Genomic DNA, 16691 nt, shown 5'->3' with positions numbered 1-16691 from the left:
TTCAGCGCCGCTTTATAGACAGTGTGCACACGTGCCTACATAGAGGGGAAAGAGAGGATAAGGAGGCAAATCAAACCCTGCGCGACAAACCATCAGAAACGCTCCAAAAAATTCTTTTCCGCGTTGTACAGTGAAACGGATGTGTCACTCACACAGTTATCACCTCTTTCCTTGATGTGATATGCCTCTAGAAGTTCACGGGAAACTTTGTCCTTGCTCCTGGCCAGAATTCTGATACCTTTTAGCAGTGGCTCACAACCGTTGCATGCAATGCAATGAGCAGGCAAATTTGCTCCTTCTTTGTTCCTAATTGAACGCTGATGCTCCCCTGCGCGTTCATTCACGCAGCGTCCTGTCTGGCCCACATACACGCGACCACACTTGAGTGGGATGAGATACACAACGCCCGTGGCGCATTTCACAAATTGTGCCGCATGCTTTATCTCGCATGCTCTTCGTCGAGCGCCTTCCGCGCTGATCCTTGGGCACAACCCGACGAGCTTGCGTGGCGCCGAGAACACCACAGGGACGCCATGCATATTTGCCACTTTTTTTTTATGTTGTGGGCCACCTTGTGTATATACGGGACGACCGTAGTCTTTCTTCGTGGCAATCGCTCCTCGTTGTTGGCGCGGTTTCCTTTTTTTTACCTTCCGAAGAAGGTTCTCGGCCACAGCTGAGATGACCTCGCAGGGGAAGCCGGCTGAAAGCAGCCTTTTTATCTGATTATGAAAGCTAGTGTGCATTGCATGCGGGCATGACTTCGTCAGAGAAGATCCCAGGCACGAGCTAACAATAGCTCTCTTGACTATCTTCGAATGGGCAGAGTCATAGGGAAGAAGCCCTTTCTGCGCTTGCGGTGCGTCAGGCAGCTTTTTGCGTAAGGCTCTTCAATTTCGCATGTTTCTTGAACGCATTGCACATTGAAATGCGCTGATGTGCTGTCTGTAAATCAAACATACATCGCCTGCTTCAAGGGCGCCATCTGCCAGTAATGGGTGACGAGAATCCCCCGCTAAAACAAAATTACTGACGGTAGATGGCGCTAACTGCTCATGAAGCATGAACCCCCGCGAAATTTGACAGCTAGTTTGGATCGCGTAGTGATGAGAATCGGATTGTCTTGTGTGGACAGAAACGGGTTAGTGAAGCAGCAAGCAGATGTACGAATGAGGGAATAGCCCTTCCAGCGGATTAGCACGACGCTGCTGTTATAATCCTCACTGCTGATGCAAGACGACAAAGGCCAACTTACCGACTTGAGTTAGGCTATCTCTTCCTCACAGTGCAAGCGCCTTTGGGTTACCATACTTGACGTTTCGACAGAAGATCGTGAATGCTAACCGGCAACCAATTATGACAACGAGATATATTGTACTTGCGAGATCAAGGACGCTGGAGTGTTAAATTTGGCATATATCGATGCTCAGCTGGTATGCTATTGTTGGTAAACATGGATCAGAATTCTCGTTTGGGCAAGTTGGTGACCGTTCATGTTGACTTCACAGTGCGAAACAGACAAGGACTAAAGACATAAAAACGTGCTTCGTTTTTCGGGTAGGAAAGAGCCCATTGCAGAAGAAATATTCTGGATCAGAATTCTCGTCTGGGCAAGTTGGTGATCCTTCCTGGCGCTCGTTCCTGTTGTTTTTAAGTCTTTAGTACTTGTGTGCTTTGCGCTGTGAAGTCAATAGAGAACCTGGGCAAGATTTAGTGAAACATCTGCTTGGTACAACGGCGAGATGTAGCGTCAACTTTCTTGCCGCATTATGAAATGAACTATACAAAACGACACCCACTGGCTCAAAAAGAAAGGGCTCAGGAATCCAGCTTTTTTAGCGGCAGCCCTGGAAACGTTTGAGTTTTCAAAAGTTCCTCTAGAGTTTGAATGTGATAGCCTACACATTTCTGACAGGAGTTGACATTTTTTATTTGGTGGTCAAGCAACCGAAATTTACATGGGCTGAAGAGGAGTTTAAGCACAGTTAAAAAAAAAAAATGTTGCTGCGTTTGTTTCCAATGACGCTGCTGGTTAAACGTTCCTTCAGTCTTCTAAAAGCTACTTCTTATCACGAACAGTTCAGCGAACAGCTCCCCGCGGCGGCTTTTCCGATGCTTTTCGACTTTGCGAGTATGCTGTTGACGCGTTAGCACACGATTAGCCGGTGGCGGCTCCGTCAACAGCTCGGCCACGGACAAGAGTGCAGCTAGTTCACATGCTTCCCTTTTTCTAATATATGCTCCGCTCATCTGGCGACGATGGCGACGAAACCGAAAATTTCCTCACTTAGACCAAAAATCCCTACTTCAAGCGCTTTTTTCCTGAAGCGATTTGAAAACTCCGTCAATATGAAAAAAAAAAGAGTCAATTATCCTTTTAAAAGTTCCCTTTCCGCCAAATTTCACTTTTTAAAGTCCCCAAACAGGGAAAAAAATCTCCGAAAGGAACATCACTGCTCCCTAAGAAGGAACATCAGGAGGAGGTCTTCGACCCTACTGGCAAAGTTGATGCCCTTTGCGGCTCGTTATCTCTGCCTGATGACATTGGCAGAACACTTTGTGATCAGGTTTCAAGAGAAGAGGTTCGAGCTGCGTTGACTAGAATAAATTAATCCTCCGCCCCTGGGCCTGATAGTTTATTAACAGTAGTCTACTCGATTTTTTTTCGATCTTCTAGGTGTCACACGCGATGCCTGTGGGATATAAAGGGCTGTCCTTGAAAGTGGTCATCAGCGCCACCTTTGCCATTGCGGCGGACGCAGTACGTTCTTTACTGCCGCGAGAGTCACGTGGAAACTGACCGAATGGTGAGGACGGAAGCTGTGCGAGAGCCCTGTTATGCTACCTATTGCACCAAGACTGCCAGAACCAAGGCCCTTGTTGAGCTATTGATTATACAAAGGAAGGGAAATGAGGGCCTCGTTAGCAGCCGTCTCAGCAGCAACGTGAGTTAGCTGCTAAGACGACTAAGTTGTCGGAGCTTTAATACAAGCGAACAGGATCAGTAATACAAATGTGCGTTTTGCACGGGAGCCAATGACATCACGTTACTCAGTTATTGTTTGTGTTCCTTTCTTTTTCCATCCTTAAAAATGTTGCCGCGCTTTGTACAGTCCGGTTACGGGAGCGTCAGCCAGTTTCCTCACACCGCAGTCGTGGGCGTACACGAACCCTATGTGGAGGCAAACGCTTATGGTGACTTCTGAAGCTTCCATTGTGCTGGGAATAGCCGCGTGACTAAGTTAGCAGAGATCTTCCGGAGATTTCGGCCTTGGCCATTATTTCCAGGTAAGTGGCCAGAGCTCCAGCTCCTACGCTTGTCGTGTGCATCGAGCACCCATCTGAAAAAGGGGTGATGGGCAGACATATTGTTATTATGATGCTTTCATCACTACGCCAATGTGTAAAATGCGTTCATGTTGGTTAGAGCGGGAGTTGTGATCGGCGCTTCAGTCTTCCCTAACTAGACACAACTCCACATCCACTGTTTCTTTGCGACACTTGTACATATCGATCGATCGATCGATCGGCTGGGTAGCGCGGTGCAGCGACAATAAACATCTTTCCAAAAACTTGCGTCCCGCAAAATTTTGCCCGCGTTAGTACCTGCCAAATGCAGTTGCTCAAGCTTTAATGTACCACTGAAGCTCTCCAAAGGAACAGTAGAAAGCTGGACACATGCCGTATAGCTGAGTGGTAACACAGGGCAGGCACCCTTTTTCATATTAAAAGTTCTCTTTTTTTCTATGGAACAAGATTCAGGGTGATAGCCGGGCATTGTTAGTGATCAAGATCGCTCCGTGTCTAGCGAGTGCCACAGTGCTGGCAAATCGCGAATGGCCTCGAGGCAGCAGCTGAGGCGTCTGCGAGACTGCTACATTTTCTTATGACTCACCGCGGTGGACCCTTTCTTCGCGCTTAACCCTCCTCCGTCGCCACGTTGGGAAGCAGCCGTCTTCCCGCTGCCAGGACAGCGCCTCGTTCATCAGAGAGGTGTCCTTGAACACGTCGTGGTCAATGAATCCGCACACGGTCACTGCAGCCCGCACAGGTTACGACAATACGCAGTCAGTTTCCACTCTTCCCGATATAATTTCATTCTTATCGCAGCTCGTTGATACAGTCAGGCCGGTATGAAACGCGAACAGTGTGTGTAACAAAACCAAATATTTTACCTGTGCACTTTAGCTGCAGTATACAACTAAACCGAGTCGTGTTTGTGATTAACGGGTCTAGAGGAGTACATATTCATTAAACCAATGTAAAGGAATATTTCGCTACAAAGTGGAAAACTACGGCGCATTAGTGATTGCGTTTCATTCCGGCCTGAATGAACATCCTCCACCTTACTGCAGCTACCGACAGGCGCAAGATAAGATAAGATAAGATAAGATAAGATTAAGATAAGTTAAGATAAGATAAACAGTCTTTAAGGGATATCTGTCTCTGCAGCCTAAAGGCTGTCATGACCGGATACTGGCGGCGGTAATGGAAGTCTGACTGTGTGTCGTGTGTGTTGAGCGTTTGTGCGCCTAGTAATTAAGCAACCGTTTTACGTTAGCGAAGCTTTGTGAACACGGCCTGTGCATCCCATTGTGCAGCAGTACCCTATTTCAAGAACACTTCTATATTTGGAACAGCTGTCACCGCGACCTTTATAAGTTTGCTCCATTTTGCTTTGATTATGTCGTCGTGATATCCTTCGCCTCATATTATGCTCAGCGTGTCAATTAGTACAGTATACTGGTTTCGGCTCATTACTGCTGTCAGCGGAAGAAATTGTTTGACTGATGCCAGGCAAAGTGGTAGGATTTTTTTTTTCGGAAGGAGGAACACGAGCAGAAACCTTTAACGAATGGTAGTTGGTCGCCGTCCTCTTCGGACGGTGTCCTTGGTCTAGGACTCTGTTGGTTGTCGCTATCCTGAGCAGACTATAGACTATATGCGGACATATCTAGTGAAGCAGCGCTACGGCACAGGGCCAAAGGGGAGAAAGGGACGAACACAGCGCTGTGTTCGTCCCTTTCTCCCCTTTGGCCCTGTGCCGTAGCGCTGCTTCACTAGATATGTCAGACCAGCTCGCCCACCAGTTCATGCTATATGCGGACGTCGATATGTGCCCGTTGATCTAAAAAAAATACTTACTTGTTTTCTTTTTTTCTAAATTAATGTGTGTAATATTTTCTACCATATTTATTGCATCCCTTCCCCCTTTTTTCACTGAAAATTTTAGCAATTTTGAGGCGCCTTGCTTTACAGCATCGGTCAGCAGCAGACGTACGCTGCGCCAGTGCGGGCACCCTACCTTGCTCGAGGAAGATGTCCCTATTCCGAGGAGAGAAGCCCTTCTGGGCTAAAGACTGTGCTTCGTCAGCAACCTGGGCGCACTTGGTGACCAAGTTCTGGCCCGCTGGAGGCTGGCCGTAGAGGTTGGAGTATTCCTCCAGCACATCCGCGCAGTTGAGCTGCAGTGAATGAATGGCTATTAACCAATGTACCTCAAAAAAAAAAAAAAATGACAGAGAATGTTTACTGCATTCGAATCGGTGCGAAAGCACGGATTCGTGTTACGTGGAGACGACGATGAGCGGGCAGGGCCGCGGGACGGAGCACTAGCGCTTCTCGGATGTGCAATCGACAAGAGACGATTTAACTAGGCTCTGAAACTCCGGATTAGTGCCACTTCCATACTACTTCCTACTGCTGATTGGAAAGATCAGCACTCTTCCGTTTTAACATGGGTGGGTAAAACAAGGAGACTGACATTAAGCATGCTGGAACAAACAACAATTCGGCTTCAACAAGCGACCTGTATTTGAAAGCACATTCAGATTTGAAGTGCGTTAATGATCTGTAAGAATGGTTCTATGTATATTCTACAGCAGATTAATCCAGCGCTAATGAATGAGTTCTCGAGAGAACACAACGCAGGACGGACATTGACTACCAACTCTTTATTGTTCCATAAGCCAGCACAATATATACCAGCCACACTGGACCCCGTGATATGGTTGGCCAATCCGCAGAACGAAAGACCCCCCTTCAAATGCTCTACAATCTTTATAAAGTGATCAACAAAAGAACACGAAAAATAATTGTGATCCGTGCGCTCATAGGCCTTACAGCCAAGCCAAAGTAAAGACAACCGAAGCCCGCGAGCTCAACTCCAAACTGATGAGAGCGAAAAACATAAATGATGACCGAAAATTACAGCAGCAATGTAAATGACGACAGCATGTGAAAGGTGACAACAAAAAAATTGCAAATTTAGAGCTAGAGGCAAAACTCTTAGGAAAACGAAACTTAGGAGGACGGTAACAAACAGAAGCCTAAAAGCACCAACACGTGAAGGTAACAAACACATTTGGCGGCAAAGATGGGTGCGAAAGTAAAGTGCAAAAGAATATATATAAAAAACAAATAAATAAATACCAGAGACAGAAAAAGGAGTGTCAGTACGCCAAAAGAGAAGCAATTCACCGACGACCAACAATTAGCACGGCAGAATAATTCTTAAAAAATCAGAGCCTGCGATACAAAATGTATTTTCAATAGGCTAAAATAAAAAGTAATCCACAGACAGGCAAGAATTAACACGGCAGAACAGTTAAAAGTAATTAAAATACAAGAGGTGGACGGTGCTGGCGCCTCAGTCAAGACAGGTGTGGAAACGAAAACAAAGTCATCACGAGAAAACAGTTGACCAAGACGAGGACAACAACAACAACGTTTTCCTAACAACACGCCTAGCGGTAGCTGAAACGCGCGGATTGAGGGCGTCCCAAAAAAGGCCTTTCTTTCTCTTGTACAAAATTTGATGAGGTGCTGATGCACACGTCCCCAGCCTTTTAAACCAGAAACGCTGTAATAACTTCTCTTTCTCTTTTACTCTTCACTGTCGCCAAAAATTTTGAAGTTTAAAAAAATAAAATAAAAAAGTGGAAAAAGCGAATTCTAGGCACCTCGAAATGTTTTTCACATGCAAGACTTATAAACTCGAATGCCCGCTACGAACAATAGTTCCTGAAAAAAGGTACTTTGCAGGAGAATCTAAGGATGGGGACGTGTGAATAAGCACCCCGTCAATCTTTCTACAAGACAAAGGAAATGCCTTTCTTGGGACGCCCTCAATCCATGCTTTTCAACCACCGCTAGACGTGTAGATGTCGTAGTTATTGTTGGCCTCGTCTTGGTCACCTGTTTTTTCGTGTTGGCTTTGTTTTCGTTTCCCAACCTGTTTTTATTCAGGCCACCTGTTTTGACTCTAGGTATAGATGCACATGCGCATGTTCGAACCTTCGCGCAGTTTCGTCTTCCCCAGAGAGTTGTCTCTAGCTCTAAAATTACAATTTTTTTAGCCACCATCTTTTAGATGCTGTCGTCATTTATATTGTGGTTGTAATTTGCTGTCATCATTTACGTTTTTCGCTGTAATCAGTTCGGAGTCTAGCTCACGAGCTGTGGTTTTCTTTACTTTGGCTTTGCTGTATGGCCTATGAGCTCACGGGCCGCAGTTTCTTTCTTTATGTTTTGTTGATTGCTATATACAGATTGTCGAGTTTTTGGAGGCGGTGTTTCGCATTGTCGATTGGCCAACCGTACTCCATGTATCAGTATTACTGGTGTATAACGCACTCGTTTATGAAACAAGTGCCCGTCCCGCGTTCTGTGTTTTCTCGTGTACTAGTTCCTTCGCTCCGGATTCATCTGTTGTAGCAATGAGCCAACTAGCCCACACCAAAATTCTGATTGACTGAATATTATTTTTTTTCTTTCAGGCTGTGTGCAATTCTGAGACTAGCTGCGATACCACGATCTAAAGAGCTGTCACCTTCGTTTCTTGTAGACATCCTGTAACGTTATGTGGTGGAGGGTGGATGTAGCGTATGCGCCTGGATGTTCACGATAGCGGACGGATTTGCACTGCTTTCTGCTAGAGCGTCCCAGGCGAATAAAGAACGTTCAGCACATGGTGAAAAAAAAAACAAAGGCACACTGTATCCCGGTAGCATCTTCTTATCAGAGCTTGACAGTGTCGCCTGACTGAGAGGAGAACAGCGCTAACCTTCAGCGCGATCCAGAGGAAGAGAACCTGATGGGTTAGGCCGTAGGAGGTGTGATGTCCGCCTGTCATGGCCTCCCAGCAGGTGCTGTTCAAATCACGACACAGGTCGGATGAAAACAGCTGCGTGATGCAGGCGTCTGAGAGCTCTTCAGTGATCTTGTAGTAAGGTGCGGTGCCAGATGCGCTCAGGACCGGCTCAACGTCGGCGGGAACGGGTGGCTCCTTCCAGATACCCTGGCGGAGTACGCCATGTGACACTGCGATTCGAGGGAAGAGGGAAAGGGGAGAAGGTAAGTGCAGGAGCGGCTAGGGAGGCCCAGAAATCGGGGGAAGTGGTGCTACAGCTTCCGGCGCGCCGGAAGCGGTATCACTAGGTTTGCACTGCAGTTCACTGAGCAGTATGACGCCACTCAGATTAGAATGATCTAAACAGGTCAGTTTGGAGCGTAATTGTTCGTACTTTGAGGTCCCTCGTAGAATGATCTAAACAGGTCAATTTGGAGCGTAATTGTTTGTACTTTGAGGTCCCTCGTACTGTTTATAAATCTCAAAGTATTCTTGGGGCTCTTAACCGTGTTTCTGTGGCATGCTGTCTCCGTGTTTGCGCCCTTAGAAGTACAGTGGTCCGTAGTACATTTGCTTGCTGGCGATTTTCGCGAGTCAGACGTAACAATGCGGCGGCGCCGCGAAGTAGTCTGAGAAGGATCGGCGCCCGTCGAAGCCCGTCATTCACTTTGTTGCGTGAGTGCTTCGTCGGTATATTACATTCAGACGTCGTAGTCAGAGTATTTGTCTAAGAGGAATATATACTGAGAGACCCGTGACATGCATGCTCGCACGCTAACGAGACATCCGTTAATCGCCAATGCCTCAGTGTTCTGGCGCCAGCAATGGAAATAAAGCTTGGGAAAAGCAAGTTTCGACGATGTAGAGGAGCGCTCGCAGGACTGTGCAGTTCTTATCACGCACCGAGGTTGCGTTTCTGAGAAGATGATTTCCTTGCACTGGAAGGGCATACCGAAAAATTCAGAGTCGCTATTTATCAACATAAAATGAGGAGATCACGTGGCTAAAGGAGTTAAAAAAGGAGTAAGCTGGCCTCTAGCGCACTCCATTTTATAGGAGGGAGTGCTTTAGAGGACAGGTTACTCCCTTTTTGACTCCTATATACCCGCATGCGTGTTTAGAGTGCACTCGCAGGCCATTTGTGCAGCGCTCTGTGTATGGTGACATGGTGCCTTGTTATGCACGGAGAGATGTGATACGATTTCACTCCAGTTCCATTTCATTGTTTCTTTTTATGCTTCGTTATTACCCCATGCCCTTGCTGGTAAGAATCAAATGTAATCGAACGAAAAGCATTGTGTCATAACGGCCTTACATTCACTGCATGCCTTCCATCCACTGCTTAAGGACAAATTGAGAGCACTGGGCGCGGCCGATTGCTCCGTTATAACAGTGAGTGGAAAACGCGACTTCATTGTTTTCGCTTTCCCACCTATACGTACATTGCAGATATCTCTTTCTAATTGAAGTAGTGCGTGGCTAATAATTTTTCTTTAATTTTATTGCTTTGAAATTAGATTGTGGCGGGTGCCACCAAGCTTGTCCTTTCTACTGAGCGCTTCTGCTGAACGATCATGCATGGGGAACCATTTCACGGAGCGTATGTTACATCTATCTACCTTGTTAGGTACTCACGAGAGGCGCCCTCACGGGGCGCTTGCATACAATGGCTAGTGATGCGGCCCACCATTGCCCACCGATATAGAAATTGTACCCTCGCGGGGAAATTGCATTACCATCGCGAAAATTTCAATATGTCGTAGCTCAGATCAGCCGAATAGTTAGCTTTTTTAAAAAAAAAAAAGCCAAGCACAATGAACTTTCCAACCTAGTTGGCGCAATTTTACACCAACTACATCGAGATGTGAGTGCAATGTAGGAGAACAGTGTCATGTTGCTCAAGAATCGAAGCCAAAGAACTAAATGCTCGCCGAAAAGGGAATAAATTATGTAAATTTTAGGGTTTAAAGTCCCGAAGCGACACATGAGCTATGAGGAACGCTGTGCCCCTTCATAAAAATTGGAGAAATAAAGGTAAAAAAAAAGTGACGCTAAGAAAGTGCATACGCGAAACATATCTGAGCATTTCAAAGATGCTCGTGAAAATATCGAAGCCGATACATGACATACCTGTATCAGCAGTCGGTCACATAATCGATAGCCCCTGCATTTTTTTAAACGAGATTAGCAATTCAATCGTCTCTATGATCACACAAAAAGTGGAGTTTCGCCATGCAGAAACGTATATTCAAGATATGCTTTCACACGTTCATAATTTTCAGCGCTCTTAGCGGATACACAGAAAATTGCTTTCTGTATGTTGTCGCACTGGCATGTGCAAGGTGAATCTTATACAAACCAATCGACTCACGTATCGGCAAATCCGTAGTTTTAAAGACCCTTTCGCTGGCAATGGCGGCGAGCTTGTTGGCTTTAATCAGGACTAGACCTATTTCCCTCATGCTCACGCTTGACCTCGCCGAGGACATCCTCGATGTGCTGTCCATCCTAGAAGACGCCGCCAAGTCAAGGACGGCCTGCAGACGGTCTGCGTGGTCCAGAAAGGGGAATAAGAGATAAAAAATGTTGCCACCGTGATCACCGCATACTGCGGCCTTAGTATGACGTAGAGTTCGTATATTGTTTGGCATGGCTCCACGTATTACCTTCAAGTTTCTATCTGTCTGACATCATTCGCAACGGCGCATTAATTCTTATAATCTTTAACAGACACTGGTTAGGAACCGGGTATATGCTTAATATGCGAATCACTTTCACAGCGACGCACGAGCGTGGCGGCAAGCCTACTTTGAAAAAGCAAAAGGCACAGCGCTTACATCGATTAAAGATCGCTTAGTCGAGCGGCAACCTGCTTCCGCGGTGTCAGAAATCAGTCGGCTCACAGGACAGGAAATCTGGCCGACGCATTTAGCTGTAAACGGAGGAACAAAATAGGCCGCACCTCTCACGAAGCCAGCGTGCGTAGCCTGGCTGAGTGCACGAGGCCATAAAAATTTCAACAGGCACTCCCTAAGCTGCCTGTAGCCTGTCCAGAGGTATTTTCGCAGGTACCGATGCTCTTGCTTTCTAACTATTCTACGCTATTTACCTTTTACGCAGCGTGCGCGCTGTAGAGAAGTCGCTGCTAGTACTTTTCACGAAGCCAAGAAATACGCACTACTTATGCTTCTTTCGTGCGTTCCGCCCTTGCAAAATTTTTTTAGACAGTCTGTAGATTGTCTATAGATGTCTATAGATGTCTATAGACAGTCTACAGACTGTCTAAAAATTTTTTGTAAGGGCGGAACGCACGAAAGAAGCATAAGTAGTGCGTATTTCTTGGCTTCGTGAAAAATACTAACAGCGACTTCTCTACAGCGCGCACGCTGCGTAAAAGGTAAATAGCGTAGAATAGTTAGAAAGCAAGAGCATCGGTACCTGCGAAAATATCTCTGGACAGGCTACAGGCAGCTTAGGGAGTGCCTGTTGAAATTTTTAGTCTGTAGACTGTCTATAGACTTCTGTCTATAAAGTCTACAGACTCTTTATAGACAAATCCTATAGAACAGTCTATAGGCAGTACAAATGCTATAGACAGTCTATAGACAATCTGTATATTTATGGTCACACACTTTTAGTTGACTTTTTTCTACAGTCTACAGACTATGAATAGACAAAAAGAAATATCTATAGGAAGGCAACAGAGTGTATAAGAAGTCTATAGACTGTCTATAGGTCTATAGACCATTTTTATAAGGGCGGAAACCAGCCGTGTCTTGCCAATGCCCGAGTGAAAGACTATCGACACATCAGGCACATAGGAAGCACGACGATGACTGAGAAGTCCAGTACTTACCGGCAGCGAACCGCAGCCCAGAAGCGGCATCCACGTACATAATTTCAGATCTCATTCCAAGAGCTTCGACAGCTCTTTCCAGCGCCGACAGTATGCGCCGATCTAGAGGGGCAGTCTCTTCCGCACTTTGGGCGTCGAGGAGAGGCCGGCGCATAGGCTTATCTCCGAAAGAAACAAGTAGCGCCACGCCAAGCAGCAAAGCTATTTCCGGGAACAGCATTCTTGTTTATGTGCACATACACGCTCGCTTCTTCGCCTGCAGATTCACTTGCTCGCTCGCCTACAGATTCACTGGTTCTACACGCGTTGATTGCCTACGCGAATGAGCTACGTCCACTTGGTTTCATACTGCTTAGTACAGACCTCCGCCGAGTTCCTGACGGCGCTCTTTCAGCGCTCTGGACCCCGACTGCCACATCAAACTGTTGGCTCAAATTTGCTAGCAGCTGCGGTGACGTAACGTAATAGTTTCCTTTAAGAGCCGCGCCATCGGAGAACAATAGAATCACGTTGAACGGGCAGCGAGGAGCTATCGGCCGACTATGCTTCCTTTGTTTATAAGGCGAGAAGTATGCGTAAGCTCCGCGAGACGGAGAATGCGCAAACGTTTACCGACGGCTGCGAGCCGGGCGAAAGGTGGGCTGCTTCTTTAGCGCTGGATTCTCCGGCGAAGAAGATGAAAGAGTGGGAAGGAAAGAAAGAAACAATAATGCGTCCACACATACATTCCTGCTTGCGCCATAAGACCAAAGGAGTTCCTCTGCGCTCTCAATGTGAGTGGGATGATACGTATCAACAGGTGTTCATATGTGCAGGCGCCCGCTCAGCGTTTCTTTGTATTGCTTTTTTGTTCTTTTTCATCTCCCGCAAGCATGCAGACGCATCCGGCACCATTGGGAGCGGGACACATCGCTGCTGCAGATGACGTCAACGTTAACTTCCGGTGGAACGAAAGCTCACAGCTGGGCCTTCTATATTTTCAAATTTGTGATTCACATAGTGTTCTCTTGTCCTTATTTTGCTGTTTTTGTTTCTATTCGGCACTGGGTGTTGTGGAACCATTTAACTTAAGAGAAATATATTTTTCTGTCTCCTTTTTCATTTTGTGTAGCGTTAAGAGACCGGCAGCGGGCAGAGTAGGTGAGGGAACAAATGCGGTTTAATGACATCCTACTCGAAATCAAGAGGAAGAAATGGGCTTGAGCAGGTCATGTAATGCGAAAGCTTGATTACCGCTAGCCCTTAAGGGTAGCAAGTGGATTCCAAGAAAAGGCAAGCGTAGCAGGCGGCGGTAGAATGATAGGTGAGCGGATGAGATTAAGAAGTTTAAGATTAAAAAGCGGGGATAGAGTGACCTCAGCTGGCAAAAACATGGGGAGGCCGTTGCCCTGCAGTGGGCGTAGTGAGGCTGATGATGATGCACGCATTTTAAAGAGTAGGAGGTCACGAGGAAAGGAAAGGCGTGCTAGATGCCTGACTTAGACGGTTCACCTCAGCAGCGTCGTATATTGGAAGTACGTAAGTAGCGAAACAAAATAGAGGTAAAGAAGTGCAGGTATAGAGTAAACCACGCACCGTGCACCGTCTTCACGTCGGTCGTGCTCAGCGCAGTGCACGGCCAGTGTCAAAAGCGGTAATTCTTTTCGGCTATTATGCGATGCGTTCCTCTCCTATGCTGCTGTTATCTTAATCCTGGACGTCTTTCCGTACCCTGTAGCTCGGGCGGTGATCTGCAGCTTTATCGATCAAGACACCCTAAGCGCTTCGTGGAATCCTGTTCTGAGAGTGCTCATTAGCGCCTTACGCGAGGTTTGTTTTTGCCGCCACGCAGTGGCCCTCCCGCAGGATGCTTGGAATGTGTTGCCCCTAACGACCTGCGAAGACCGCTCGTGTTGCAGCACGCGTCTCCGCGGATTCGTGGCCGGGGCGCCGCGGCGCCTTCGAGTCGTAAAACGCGCTGTCGCGCCCTTCGTGCCTCAGGCTGCCGGCTTGGCAGACAAGGCGGGGAGGTCGCTGCTGTTCCTCTGAATAAGCCGCTCGCAGCGTCTCGCACAGGCTGTAAAAGTGAAAGCCCGAAGGGGTTGAGGAAAGACAGCAACTTTTGGCGAACTTCGCCGCAGACGTGGCGCCGCTTTCACATCCGAGTCTATGCAACGCTGTTGGAGTTGACCGTGAGCCATCCAGCTCTGAAGCGCTGACTGCAGAACCGCGCTGTGGTCAGGACCGGTGATCGACACCATGTACGTTTTGCTATACCATGCCCGACACAAGCAGTCGTGTGTCTAAAGTGTCCATAGCCATTACGTGAAAGACAACGCCTTTATTACTATTATCAGAACATGTGCGAAAGTACTTGCCATACTTACTTTGTTGAAATGCATGCAGCCTTTCGGCACCAAGAAAAAGAAATAAAGATAAAGAGTGTATCTTCCTACTCTGGTTCCTTCCTAGACCTCGGCGTGGCGACCAATTGGGCAAGCAAAAAAAATTGAGCATACCGTTTCTTAGCCGTAGTTTGGCTGTCGTCTGTCGAATAATGGTACACTGCCTTTTAAAGAACCCGAGAGCTCCTTGCGTGCTTCGTCAACAGTTGGCGACCCATATATAACTGATGGTGAGGGCAGGGCTTTCACATATAACGCCGGGGCCGTCACGGCACCTGAACCGGTTTCTAACACCTCATAGGTCGCTCCGATCGAACGAGGAGTGGTCTACGGAACTTTTAAATTAACTCTGCGTACGTATTAGATGCCAGATAACGTCAGAAATGGCGCGCAAATCAATCTGTAATCATTGTTGGCAAGGGTCTGCCAGGTAAGATGTCTTGAAGACGAACACGCCTAAGGCGCTGGGACGCCCAGTAGACGGTAGAGCCGGCGGTAAATGTCGCACCCGTCCCCGTGGAAGTTCGAGCCAATACTGGCATTTACGGCACGCATGTAGACGTGCAGTGGCTGCTCCTTGCGGAACACGGGCCACTCGCCGCCGCCCGGCATCTCCGGCTTCCTGGAAACAAAGAGGCCAGAGCGTTTCGGTTTCCGCACAGCACGCATACTAACACGCGCACGAGGCACAAGGACACAAGTTCTTTTTCACCAAAACTCCGCACGTTTCGACAGCACTGACGCATGTGCACAGACACCTGGCATGCGTATGGTTTCGACCTTGCGGAGCTTTGGAAATCCAAAGCGTACTGCTGAAACGTGGCTACTGCACTAAGTTCTCTTTTTAAATGCCACGGGAATCGGGGAACAGTACAGTCTGGTACAACTCACGAAGGAAGCAGTAAATTCGCTCAGTAAAACACGTTGCGGGGCTTGTTGGTGATACATTTCTTTTCTTCAAATTTAAACATCAAACATTTTTCTTCAAAGCGCCCGTCCTGTCATGTCTATCTGTGTATTCGTCTGAAATTTTAGCGCTGTTTAAATTTGAAAAAAAAAAAAAAAGCAGTAAATCTCTGTTCTGTATATCGGGCCCCAGGGGCTGATGACTCTTTTATGCATCAGTTGTATGATCATCTCCTGAGACTAAAGGGAAAATCTTAATAATAACAGGTGACTTTAATCTACCGTGTCTAAACTGGAATCGTTTAAATTATGGTTCGTCGGTTTCTGGTGACTTGGCGATGGATATTATGTTCAGTCTGGGCCTCCAGCAGGTTGTAGATAATTATACTTGTGGAAATAATATTCTTGATCTTCTATTCCTGAGCGAAGTATTTTCTGATGGAACAACAACGGTCGAGCTTGGTATATCAGATCACAAGCTGATATCTTTTTGCTGGAAAGTTCCTGCGCAGAAGCACCAAGATCATAGAACAGTTAAAACAATTAGAGATTTCACGAAGGCAGATGATGTTGCGATTATAGATTATTTAGTACACAACTTGATATAATCGAAAATAATGTTGAACTTTCATGGCAATGTTTTGAGGAGACTGTAAAGTTCTGTACGGAGCACTTTGTCCCTTTAAAAGTAGTTCGAAAACAGCGCCTGAATCCTTGGATGAATCGACCAAGTGTGAAATAAAAAGGCTGAGAAAGAGGAACAAAGAGACAACCCAGCAGATTACGCAGCTGAAACGAAAGGTAAATTTGGCTAGAGATCAGGGTGTCGAACCGGAATTTTTTCGGGTTCGGTTCAGGTTCGGGTTCACACCTTTCGGGTTCAGTTCCGGGTTCGGTTCCAGAGCGACATTCCGTTCCGGTTCGAACCGGTTCGGACCGTACTGAACCGGTTCGAACCGGTTCAAACGGGTTCAGGGCAAAAAAAAATTAGAACGTAGATGAGTTTTAATCAACCTTGTTATGGTGTTTACTTTTTTTTGTTGCATCGATATATAAAATAAAAAATGCAAACATTTGTTCAATTAGAGATTTTCTCACTTTACCCACTTTATTTATTGTCCGCGGCAAAAAGACGAATTTAAGGCAAGAGCCGTAAAATTAAATAAACTCGCAATATAATGTACGGCTATGTGTATGCTATAATCCATCTGATGATATAGGAGGAGAAAAGCCGGTGGATTTTGCATCTACAAAACTCTCCAGCTTGAGCGATTTCGGGGACCCCGTCGTGCGAGAAATTGATCTCTTTGAAGCTCGAGTCAGTTGGGAATTTTTCGTACGCAGTGCACTTACGCGGGCGCCGAAATGACCGCCGCACCCGGCCTTTGCGTTCCCGCGCACTATTGAGATACGG

The 16691-nt window shown here is 46.7% G+C and overlaps 2 protein-coding genes across 2 annotated transcripts in view; both read right to left on the bottom strand.

Moving 5' to 3' along the window:
• Positions 1–3219: 3219 nt before the first annotated feature.
• On the bottom strand, positions 3220–12448 carry LOC149342024 (UPF0764 protein C16orf89 homolog). Its single transcript, XM_089542070.1, has 6 exons — positions 11988–12448; positions 10503–10679; positions 8066–8322; positions 5306–5465; positions 3896–4036; positions 3220–3341 (listed from the first exon to the last, which is right to left on the bottom strand). Exons 1-6 carry the CDS (start codon positions 12205–12207, stop codon positions 3238–3240), a joined length of 1059 nt encoding a protein of 352 aa, XP_089398196.1. The 5' UTR covers positions 12208–12448; the 3' UTR covers positions 3220–3237.
• A 2379-nt stretch (positions 12449–14827) lies between these two features.
• Positions 14828–16691, bottom strand: part of LOC149342023 (acetylcholinesterase-1-like) — a 15991-nt gene continuing 14127 nt past the window's right edge. Inside the window, exon 2 of the mRNA XM_089546725.1 lies at positions 14828–14993. Coding sequence (XP_089402851.1) covers positions 14828–14993 — 166 coding nt within the window. The remainder of the gene's footprint in view (positions 14994–16691) is intronic.

Source organism: Amblyomma mixtum, chromosome 5, assembly GCF_055824585.1.
Source record: "Amblyomma mixtum isolate Tamu chromosome 5, ASM5582458v1, whole genome shotgun sequence".
NCBI classification, from domain to species: Eukaryota; Metazoa; Arthropoda; class Arachnida; order Ixodida; family Ixodidae; genus Amblyomma; species Amblyomma mixtum.
The sequence above is the reverse complement of the archived record's forward strand: the minus strand, read 5'-3'. Positions and strand labels throughout refer to the sequence as shown.